This window comes from Drosophila grimshawi, unplaced genomic scaffold, assembly GCF_018153295.1.
Source record: "Drosophila grimshawi isolate 15287-2541.00 unplaced genomic scaffold, ASM1815329v1 contig_848, whole genome shotgun sequence".
In the NCBI taxonomy this organism is placed as follows: Eukaryota; Metazoa; Arthropoda; class Insecta; order Diptera; family Drosophilidae; genus Drosophila; species Drosophila grimshawi.
Window position 1 is genome coordinate 3,787,348 of NW_025063692.1, and position 12,074 is coordinate 3,799,421.

The 12,074-nt window shown below is 37.6% G+C and overlaps 3 protein-coding genes across 3 annotated transcripts; all 3 read left to right on the top strand.

Annotated features, from left to right (window-relative positions):
* Positions 1–38: 38 nt before the first annotated feature.
* Positions 39–2,977, top strand: LOC6569317 (ras-related protein Rab-40C). Its single transcript, XM_001995771.2, has 5 exons — positions 39–227; positions 1,598–1,763; positions 1,831–2,054; positions 2,125–2,347; positions 2,424–2,977. The coding sequence occupies exons 2-5, from the start codon at positions 1,631–1,633 to the stop codon at positions 2,639–2,641; spliced, it is 798 nt and encodes a 265-aa protein (XP_001995807.2). The 5' UTR covers positions 39–227; positions 1,598–1,630; the 3' UTR covers positions 2,642–2,977.
* Positions 2,978–6,026: 3,049 nt separating this feature from the next.
* Positions 6,027–7,171, top strand: LOC6569318 (glycine-rich cell wall structural protein 1.8). The gene is made up of 2 exons (XM_001995772.3): positions 6,027–6,135; positions 6,204–7,171. The coding sequence occupies exons 1-2, from the start codon at positions 6,130–6,132 to the stop codon at positions 7,032–7,034; spliced, it is 837 nt and encodes a 278-aa protein (XP_001995808.3). The 5' UTR covers positions 6,027–6,129; the 3' UTR covers positions 7,035–7,171.
* A 2,770-nt stretch (positions 7,172–9,941) lies between these two features.
* Positions 9,942–10,555, top strand: LOC6569319. Its single transcript, XM_001995773.3, has one exon. The coding sequence runs from the start codon at positions 9,942–9,944 to the stop codon at positions 10,482–10,484; it is 543 nt and encodes a 180-aa protein (XP_001995809.1). The 3' UTR covers positions 10,485–10,555.
* Positions 10,556–12,074: the final 1,519 nt, after the last annotated feature.

The following is a 12,074-nucleotide window of genomic DNA, read 5'->3' on the forward strand; positions in this document are numbered from 1 at the left end:
GATTGCGAAATTCCATCGATAGGCAGCAAGTGGGCGATAGGTAATTGCGGTTGCAACCCTGTTCGCATGTGCATATGCGTATTTGGGTAAAATAGATTTCGGTCGCTTGTGCTGCAATTTCGTTTGCCCAATATTGGCAAAGCAAATAGTGATAAAATGCCACTATTGCGCATTAACAGTAAATAGTTGCTGCGGCCGATCAATAAAACAAGTTAACATTGCTGTGTGTGAGTGTCAGCGTTTACTATTTGTATAATTTGCTCATTGTTTTCATGTGTGTGTGAGTGTGTGCGTATTAGTGTGTGTGTGTGCCTGCTCGAGTCGATGTGTTTGTGTGTGTGTTGGTGTTGTTTTCGTTGTTGTCGCCTCGTTTGCGGTGCAAAACAAAACACACCCAAATGACTGGCCAAGGCATATATGTATATGTGTGCATCTGTATGTGTGTACAGGTCTCAAAGTGTTTGCAACGGTTATTAAAAAAAAACAACATTCTAAATGCAAAATATATATATGTATGTAGAGAGTGTCGTCACAAACCGGCGAAGTGTCCAAATTTTGTAGTTATTGCCTGTTTTAATCAAATGTTTGTGTTTTGTTTCGTGTCATCCATTTTTTTCTTTTTCTCTTAGTTTGGCATATTTACGCCCATTTGCATATATGCACAATATTTATGTATGCATCCATATGTTTATGCATGTGTTTGTGTGTGTGTTGAGTGACTCACTAGATAAATGTTAACCTGCCCACATATTAACAACAATTGCCGGTTCGACTTTGGCAGTTTGTTGTCTTTTTATTTTTTATTTTATGCTGTGTGTTTGTGTGTATATATGCACTGTAGTTATTATAAATTGTGGTCAAAGTGAAAAGTATAGACTATACAAGCACAACAAGTTGAGCTTATTTTAATTTTCGATATTCTATGTCTCTGACCGTTGAAGCAATCGGTAAATATCGATTTACAATGCCTTCTTTCAATTATGTATCTAGAAGATTACATATTCTGAACATTTCGATCATTTAGATCTCAGAAAATATCGATATTAAATATGCCGTTTTATTTTCTGAAGATCAAAGCTGAGGCTAAAGTTTATTTCACATTTTCAATAGTTTGACATATTGACAAATATAGATAAAGATAGATATCCAATCACACGAAAAATTAAAAATTTTATTTTAAAAAATCACTGTATTCATCAATTTGAAAATTTGAAATTACTTTGTAAGTGTAGTATGATTTCTTAATTATAAAAAATGTATTTCATTTGTATATTATTGAGTTTTTTTTTTATATATTTATGAATTTATATATAGCTTAATAGTTAACTTTTTTTTTATTATTCACTTTCTTCAGTTTATGTAAATTGTGTTTCTCATAAATGAATGTATTTCATCCGAGTTCTTTTCAATGTTATCTATATTAATTCGGTTTGAAAAATACATATTTCTAAACAGTTCCGGGACCAACACCTACTTCAGAATTGAGTCGCTTTCAATCTGATTTATTTCAAATAAATTATGCTTGATCACAACGTTCTCGTTCTCTGTATGTATCTTTTATCTATTATTATTAATATTATTATGGTTATTATTGCAGGTTCAGAGCGAAGACAGCTCACAAGTTAGCTACATGAGAACCATGACAAAAGACTACGACTATCTGCTAAAGGTGCTTCTTGTTGGGGATAGCGATGTGGGTAAACACGAAATACTCTCCAATCTGGAGGATCCGTCCACAGAGAATCCCTTCTGCAGCGGCAATGGTAAGTTACAAAAACACACATATTATGATCCATAATTAATCGTATTATTTAATTGCTGTGCGCATAGATTGCACTTCGCACATATTGCAAACGGTTGCATACAAGACGACAACCATATTGCTGGAGGGAAAGCGTGTCAAACTACAGATCTGGGATACATCCGGCCAGGGACGCTTCTGCACCATAATACGCTCCTATTCTCGGGGTGCTCAGGGTATTATATTAGTCTACGATATAACAAACAAATGGAGCTTCGACGGCATCGATCGCTGGCTCAAAGAAGTTGAAGAGGTGAGAGGTCCAACAAATTCGATATACATCTAATCTGAATCAGTAATCCAATTGTTTGCAATGTTTGCAGCATGCACCTGGCATACCCAAAGTGCTCGTCGGCAATCGTCTCCATTTGGCGTACAAGCGTCAGGTGGCCGCCAAACAGGCGGAGACGTATGCGTCTCGCAACAATATGTCCTGCTTTGAGATATCGCCACTCTGCGATTTCAACATACGTGAATCGTTTTGTGAACTGGCTCGCATGGCGCTACATCGCAATGGCATGGAGCACATTTGGCGCAGTAACAAGGGTAACATAATGCAGCCTCTATATATGAACAATCAGTATATATATATATATGTATGTGTGTGTGTGTATATTTACAGTGCTGTCGCTGCAGGAGCTCTGCTGTCGAACGATTGTGCGTCGCACGAGCGTTTATGCTATTGATTCGTTGCACCTGCCGCCTTCCGTTAAATCGACACTCAAATCGTATGCGATGACAACGACACAATGCTACAATTCGCTAACGCAAAACTCAAAGAGCCGGAATCGCTGCAAGACGCCAACGAGCAACAGTCGCAACAGCTGTGCGATCGCGTGATTGCCGGCCAGTAGGCGGTCTCGGTCCCGGTCCCGGTCCCGGGAGCTGCAGCTGGAGCCTGACCTGGAGCTGCCTACGCAACAGCTGCGCAATTGCGCGTAAAACCAACAACCTACTTTACTTACTATAGCTAAGCTTAAAAACACACACACACACAAACACACACACAAAAACACATACACTACATTAACAAATGCGCGAGCATTTTCTTCAATACGAAATTACAATTTTGTCATCAGCATTAATATTTATTAACGTATGAGAGCGATGATTATATTTTTACATCCTATACACATAAACTACTTATAAAAGAAAAGAGTAAAATTGCTATACATATATACATAAATATATTTATATATTTATATATATGTGTATATCTATATTTTTTTTATTCTTTATCAACTATCACTAAATTTAATATCGCATAACTATAATGTTGTTAATATATTATTATTACATTTGTTTAATTTTAATATCTAATGCGCTGGATATACATATATATATAGATATACATATATATATATTTATATCAACTGATACAAGGTATTCCTTTTTTTTTACTCTTTTTTTTTATTATTAATTTTCCATTTTGTTAACACATCAATTAAAATATTCTTAGAAATGTATGTAATTAAAAAAAGGCGTTCGGAAAAAACAATTTGATACGATGATAATAATAATGAAGATACTGATGATGATGATGATGATAAACATGAAACACAACAAAAACATATCGCTATCTTTGTCTCTTGCTAGCATTCTGTCTCATTCTATTTCAGTGCAACTCTTGAAACAAAGTGAAAGTTCGAAACGTGGCCAAATCATGTTGATTGCTTATTTTTCGCGTGTGTATTTAGTCATAGATTTCCTGTCGATTTCCTTGGCCAGGATATATAGCAATTTTTGGTTTGTTGATCCAAAAAATGCGTTTATCTAATGGAAAATTAAAATGTTGCTCAATATTATAGATTAAGATTAAGGGCCAAGTCAATCTAGCCATGTCCATCTGACTGTTTGTCTGTATCAACGAACGGATCGCAGCGAGAGACAAATTGGGAGCATAAGTTATCGTATACCAGCTCTACAACACACACAATCACATACCCTAGAAACGGTTTCGATCATAAGAATGTTCCGATATGGTGATTATAATATGGGTTATGGGTTCCGGTAATTGGCTTTTACAAAAAATTCCTACTTTAAATATGGACTGCTAAGCTGGTTTAGACATCCTGAATTAATATGATCACTTCTTATCTGGAATGCTTTAAGCTAATGATGTATACATTTACATGATATATGTACATTTTAGCGAGCAGCAGTACTATTATTTTGTCCGCAACTGTATGCATATACATATATCAAATTTGACACACGTGCATCTATACATACAAGAGTAATTCTGTTCTAATTGAAGGACTTCTTTTGACATCTGGCTAATTGGCAGAAAGCTCTGCTAAATTGGGAGTGGTTGGATAGAAATAATATAATACATGTAAAATATTATATATATATATATATATATAATTGATACAGCTTTGCAAAATTAGCATATTTGCTTTTCAGCATTTTGGATGACAATAAAAAATGAACTTTAAATTAATTTTATACCTATTAGTGCATAAACAACGATTTGACTAACCTGAGTACAGATAACGAGTATTTGAGCATATAATAATATATATATAATTTTCATAGGAGACACCAATTTGAAGGTAAAAAACGTAAGATTCTAAGCAACTTTCTAAGAACAGCATAACTAAATAATAAATAATAATTAAATGCTCATCCGAAAAGCTTGTATGCCAATTTTTCAACAAAATGCATAACTAATTAATAAATAAAGTTATCGAAAAAAAAAGACTCACATTTCATGTCTCATAAATGAAAATGTCAAAAAAACCAAGTTGACGTTGATGAATTAAACGAAAAAAGCTCTTAGTATATAGTTTTAGCTGCTAGCTTTAGCTCATTTGTAGCTTGGCATTATTGGCCATTTATTTATAACTCAATAGCTGATCCACATCATATGTCCAAACAGCGGAATTTTTTGTGTAACAGTTTTGCTAATTGATCTCGCTGTTTCAAAAACCCCAATTTGATTTGTGTTACGTCTTACTAAACTTTTCTCTCTAAGTCTCAAAACAAGGGCAAAAAGCATACATAATTTCGTTTTATAATGACTATTAAAAATTCGCAACAAAATTTTATACACCGAAACCCGCATTGACCAATTCACATTTGACATGATTTCCATTTGAGCGCAGAAGAAGTAAATAATTTGATCTCAAAGTCAATAATAAAATAAGCCAATAGCAATAAAAAATGAAACATCAAAAAAAAAACCAATAAACCGCTGCCAAAAACTAACAAAGTTGGCTGCAGTGAAACTTCATCAAAACCAATCTGATGACTTTTATCTAGAAAGAAGCATCAAACAGAAGCTTTAAGTGAGTCCAAATTTACGCAATGCAGTTTATGCTTAAAAGTTTATCAATGCTTTTAACACATGTGTGTTTTATCTCTATACAGATTTAGTGGGGATCATTAGAAAGTGATGGATTTTGGAGTAAAATGCTGTCGAGGTCGCAGTAATGACACGACCTACCTTCGCTAATCGCACCGGTTTGTCTACGCCTTTGCTCAGTGGCGTGGGAAAAACTGAGCGAGAAGGGATCGTACTACCATATGATCAAGAATATATACACATTATATATACTTGCTACTTGCTACGTACCTTTTCATAAGTTCATGAAACCTTTGCACCCTTTTTTCAATCACAAAAGGTTGCATGAAAAACACAACGCAAATTAAAGAACCCACTCTGACTACGCCCATGCCCATTTGTTGATTGATATATCTACACTCAGAAAAAAAAGAAAACCGTTGAAATTTTCAAATTCGCCAAGAATAACTTACTTTAATATTCAGCAAGTATATTTCGATCGGTCTTTCTAAAACCAAGCTTCTCCTTTTGATTTGTTCGAAATGTATATCTCAGTAATTGGAAACCCCGTTTCCGATTTCTTTTCTGAACGTGTGCACATATATACATATATATTTTTGGAAATACTGCCGTTGCTCTCAACGGGTTTGTTTAGCGTATCATTTGAATATTTTAGCAATTTACAGCCGGTCCCATAACAAATTCAATTTGGGGGCCCGCGCATCGATGACGAAAACAAAAACCAAAATAAAACTGAAAAAATAAAAAACAACAAAAATCACGCTTAGGGCGAATGGCGACGCATTGGGCAAGACTAGACAAGACGAGACGAGACAAGATAAGACAAGACAAGATGAGACAAAACAGGGCAACTCATCACTTAACTTAGTTGGAGCAGAAGCATCGCATCGGATCGCATCGCATCGCATCGGCTTTTTGGTTGGTATAAAAGCGAGCAGCTTTGTGGTGCTAATCATCAGTTGCATTCTTCAGCTAGGTGAAGTTCCACCGATTTCGTATCCCAAGCAAGAAACTTCCAGCTATGAAGGTAAGCGTCCAAGAGGATAACATTTCACTGGACTCCCATTTAATCAACTTCAAACGTTGCTGTTGCAGATCTTCGTGTGTTTGTTTGCCGCACTTGTTGCCACCAGCTCCGCTGGCTTCATTGGCGGTGGCGGTGGCGGTGGCGGCGGCGGTGGAGGCGGTTACAATTATGGCATTGGCGGCGGCGGCGGCGGCGGTGGTGGCGGACACGCTGAGGTGCGCACAGTTCAAGTGATTCACGAGGGCGGCGGCGGTGGTGGTGGCTATGGACATGGCGGACATGGCGGACATGGCGGATATGGCGGACAAGGTGGATATGGCGGTCATGGCGGACATGGTGGACATGGCGGTCATGATGTGAAGATCGTAAAGGTCATTCACCAGGAAGCAGCGCCTGTTTATCAAGATCATGGCGGTCATCATCATCAAGAGGAGGTGAAGATCGTCAAGGTCATCCACGAAGAAGCCCCCGCAATCGGTCATCAGTCATTTGGCGGCGGCGCTCATCACGAGGTCAAGACCATTAAGGTCATTCATGAGGAGGCGCCAGTAGTGCATCATCATCAAGGCCACTCGCATGGTGGTCAACAGGATGTCAAGATTGTGAAGGTTATCCATGAGGATGGCGGCTATTCGGGTGGTGGTGGTGGATTCGTACATGGAGGCGGACACCAGGAACACCAGATCGTCAAGGTGATCCACCAGGATGGTGGTTATGCTTTGGGCGGCGGTGGCTATACAGGTGGACACGCTGTGGGTCATGCTCACCACGAGCAGGTGAACACCATCAACGTTATTCACGAGGAGATCGCCCAAGCGCCCATTGCCGTTCACAATGACTACTTGCCACCAGTGGTGTCGGCTCCCCATCACAGTTACCTGCCCCCGGTGACTGTCTAGACTGTTTAGACTGTCTAGACTGTCTAGTAATCCCCCACAACTGTGCTCCAGTTGTTCTGTGATTCGAACTGTGTCATAATTGTGACCTCCGTTGTTAAATAGTTATAGTAATCCCCCCCTCCTCCTCCACACACAACCTGTCCTTCTTTTTTTTTTATTATTTTTTTCTTGCATCCATTAGCTCGCTAAGATAAACATTTTTTTTGTGTTGAAAATAACATATGAAATACATTTATGAAATATGAAAAGCATTCTTTGATTAATCAGAGAGTTTAGCTAATAACAAATATCGATTTATAGTCTTTGGAATTGTTTATGGCAAAATGGGAAGAAGAAAGTTGTATTGATTTCACACAAATAGACTAGCCCTAAAATGGTACGACGTCGATAGAATCGTAAATTTCAAATCGATAAAAGGGTTAAGTGCTTCTTTTTATCTGATGCTAATCAAACTCATCCTGTTTGCGTCTTGTTACCGCTGCCAATATTTGAACAAGAACTGGTCAAAATCGGATCGGATTACTATATCATATGGCTTTCATATTGCAATTTCTTTTGCGCGCTCATCGAAAACCGGCTTTGATTTCATGGTTTGTATCATTGAGTCATTAATGTCTATCTGTTCACATACATATGATTAACCAATTAGGTGTGGATGGCTGCCACGATACGATAAACTTATAAATATGAATATGGTCAGAAATGGGCCGTTAAAACCGTCAAGTGCCAGTTGGCATTTCGACGTAAAGTGGACCAAGTCCCAAGTGAAAATGTCAACTATTGTGTTGTCCAGTATCCAGTTTTTGTCTTTACTGTTCAGTGATCAGCGATCAGTAGTCGCTTTTCCATTTCACAATTGGCGATTTGCATAACCTCTTGTTATGTGGAACAACATACAACATACAACATACAACATTCAACATTCAGCATTCAGCATTTGGCATTCAACATTTCATTCAGTCATTTTCATGCAAATGAGGCCCATGGAGTTGACTATATGTGACACACTAACAAAACAATCAGAAGCGAGAGTGACCCACTCCACTAGCACTCAGCAGGTTCAACCCCAGCTACACTCGGAGAAAAAGAAATTAATAATAGATATTGAAGCATGCTCAAAATAAATATTTCATGCATTTTTCTAAACAGTTAGTTGAATTGAATATATGCATAGCTTTGCAGAACATTCAATTAATATATATATCCCTAGTCTGTCTGCCTGTATGAACAAGCCGATCTCAGATACTTTTAGAGCGAGAGACTTCAAATTTGGAATAGAAGTTCTCGTATACCACAGTCAGATCAAGTTTATTTCATTTTTTTGGTAACCTTCGAATGTCGATAATAGACACAATTGTGAGGATCAATCGTTGCCATTGATATATTATAAGCACTGATTGTACATTCCATTAAGATTCGATTAAAATGCAGATTTTGTTAACCAAAATGTACTTTCATGTTGAACAAATCTAAAGTGGCTCCCCGAAAATACTAGAACTGGCCTACAACTGTCAACCATTAAAAAAAAAATGAAATCTATTTCACACCAATAATATATTCGAAGAAATGGCAGTCGCTTAAAATATTAATATTATCTCGTGATATATTTTGGAAAAAGTGTTCATGACAAGGAAGGCAATTTACTACTTAAAACATTGTATATTTATTTTTTTGAGTGTACATCGTCAGCCGGATCGGGAGTGTTGTGTACGGTAGCCAAGCATTATTATTATGACCGGAATAATGACCCCAACTCAGTCAACTGCGGACCAGTTTTGAAAGCAAAAGCAAAAACAAAAGCAGCGCCACGCGAACATTAACAAGAATTATTCTTGTAAAATGTAGCATAAATCATTTATTAAGTTAACACGCACAGACACACATACCAACACACACACACACACACACACATTTTAATAAATTTGTGTGTAGGCCATAAAAGTGATAGAAGAACTGAAATGAAATGTTGCCGACAACCAAACAACTGACAACTAACTAACAACCTTACTAGCAACAACAATAGCAACAACAGTCAACATCAACAACAATCAGCTCGTCGGTTATGTTTTATTTTCATTTTAAAGCTCAAGGCATTTAATGCACAGTGGTGCAATTCTTTGCAAATTAAGAGACGCAAAAAAAGTATCTCTATTTGCTAGTGTCAAAATGAAGTAAATCTAGGAGCTGGTTCCGTTTCCGTTTACGGGTTCCGGTTCTGTTCCGTAAGGTGTACAAAGTTGTTGTCAAATTTATACATTTTTTTTGCCAGTTTATTTCAATATATTTTTCAATTATATCTCTTGACAACGAATCAAACCGGAACTGGAATCGTTAACCGCTTAAAACTCGAAGCCAGAACCAGAACCGTAACCGTAATTCGATGCGGTAACACAAGCTCTTTATGTATACACTGTAATTAACCGGTAGCTAATAAAGCTTGTCATTTTAACCATACCACTTAAGCACTCTGACCCACTGTGCCAACTGAGGCCGCTGTCCACTTTGTCCATTTTCGAAAAGCGCGCGTCGGAATTTTCTCTAATTAATTCATTTGTTGGTTTCTGTGTGTGTGTGTGTGAGTGCGTGTGTGCATGTATGTGTGTGTGACTTTGAGGTCTGTGGCGCAGTGCGTCGCTTGGCCAAAGTCAGTTGGTGCAATACCGGCCTACAATGAGCTGCTTAGCTCCATAAGCTCCTCTAAAGAACAAAAAAAAATACTAAATTCATAATTATTTTTCATATTATTTTTTTTTTACGGTGCCAATCAAAATTGTTATTGGAGGAAGCAAAGGATTTATAACGGAATATTTCCATTTGATGACGATATACAAAATATAAGTGTGCGAAAAAGAAAGAAAGAAAAACCCGTTGAGTGTTGAGAACATGTGCGAACTCAAATTGTAAGCCATGAAACTGTATTTAGCAACACTGCTGTTGCTGCTGCTGCTCATCTGCTGCAGCTTGAATTGTGCGGTGTCTCTGCGGCACAACTTAATCAAAGTGCGGGCGACCGGCTTTTTACCGTTTGAATCGGATTTGGTGCTGCCGCTGGGCATTCTGCGTCAGCTGGAGGCACAGGAGCGCAGCTCACGGGTATTTCCAGCACATGCGAGGCCGTTGCGCTGGAGGACCAAGACTCAGCCCCGGCTCAAGGGCACGAAAGGTCAGGTGCGCCTGGAGCGTGCCCATTCGAATTCGAATGCGGATCCGAGCATGCAAATGTACAATCTGATCGATGACGATGGCGAACTGCTGCTCAATATGCGCGTCCACCATCACAATCAGAACAACCTGGACAGATCCGCATCCTGGCGTCCATCAAAGTGGCGACCCACCACTAGCTCACCACTGGCGATAGCTTCGTCTTCGCCGCGACCGCTGCCGCTGCATCAGTATCTCAATGAGAACAGACGCATCTTTGGCGGTCGTCAAGATTGGATCTACAAGTGAAATCCGATGCGTGCTGGCACATCTTTAATTTAAATCTATATTCAACACACATATTTGTTACGCACACCAGCACACACACACACACACACACACACAACAAATACATTATACTAAAAACAAGTGAAAAACATGCTCGACTTCATAGGTACATTTGTGGTTATTTATTGGTCATAAGAATGGTGTATAAAAACTAGTTTCTATGCTAAAAATCGAGATTGGACTTAGACTACAACAATTATTTATAGAGGGTATATAAGAGAGGATCTTATTTTCGCATTGAAGCCAGTTATTTGATGTTTTTTTTTATTTACTTTTATTTGTTTACTTTATCAGTTTTTGAGATTTTATCAAAAAAGTAACGTATTTTTGAAAATCATGAGCCAATTCCCTAGCAGAGGGAAATCGGAGTTCAAAATAGTAAACTATTAATGATATGTGCATGCTCTATGGGAACGAACACTCAATAATTTCAAGATACCGATTTGAAACGCGTAAAGTAATTTAACCAAAGCTTAGATGGTTTTATGTGAGTGTGAACAAATGTAATCGAGGGAAAATACGAAATAATGCATTCATCTTTATTAGTTGTTTCCCTTGCCTTACTTTCGGTGCAGCAGCAATCATCATCAATCAAAAACGCAGCCCAAAGAAATATGAGAAAAAACAAAATATTTTAAATTTTATTTAAACGCGTAGCGCATTTGGAGAGTGTCCACTGCAAGAGTTTGAGTAATTGGAGAGTGCTCATTTTGGCATGCAGTTGGAGAGTGCGCAGTTGGAGAGCATCGCAACAACAAATACATGCAATTGATTATGCATTTGTGCAGATTAATAACAATAATATCAGCAGCTAGACGATGCTTCTATCATTGCATACTCTGCCGCTCACATCAGGTTCATTAAGTTTTGAGTAATATTATTACGCATCTCAATTTTTATTGTTTAACTTATAAGATAAAGATGCGCAATGTTAAGCTCTGACTGACTTTAAGGCCGTGCATCGCTCTCGCTCTCTCTTAGGCTGTTCTCAGCACTTGCCGTGTCCTTTACTATGTCTATTCGCTGTAATGCGAATGTAAGAGACACATCGAAACTTGACAAATTCGACAACAACAGACATAAGCAAGCATTGTATTGTTGTTGTTGTTGTTGTTGTTTTTGTCTTTGTCTTTATATGGCAGTTGGCGATAGACAAACAATATGCAGTTAAGTATGTTACCGTTGCTTTACTTGTTTTTTGTTGATGGGATTTTTTCATTATTCAATTTCAATCAGTTATATTTTGAATTTGTATTTGATTTGATTGTCTTCATACACGAGACGTTGGCATTGAGCTTCTCTCTTTCTCCCTCTCTTCTCTTTTAATAGTTTTTCTTTTTTTTATTTCGTTGATAAATTACCATGATTGAAATTGAATTCTTAGTTTTAAGGACATATATCTTGTAAAGGAATAATTTAAATAGCGCAAAATCCGAAGTTCTCATTTCATTTTAATATTTTTGTATACTTTTATTTTTGGCATTATTCATATAAGTAGTACAATTGAGTACTTACGTAGACTTTGGCATGGAGCTTTTAAGACTAAATTGC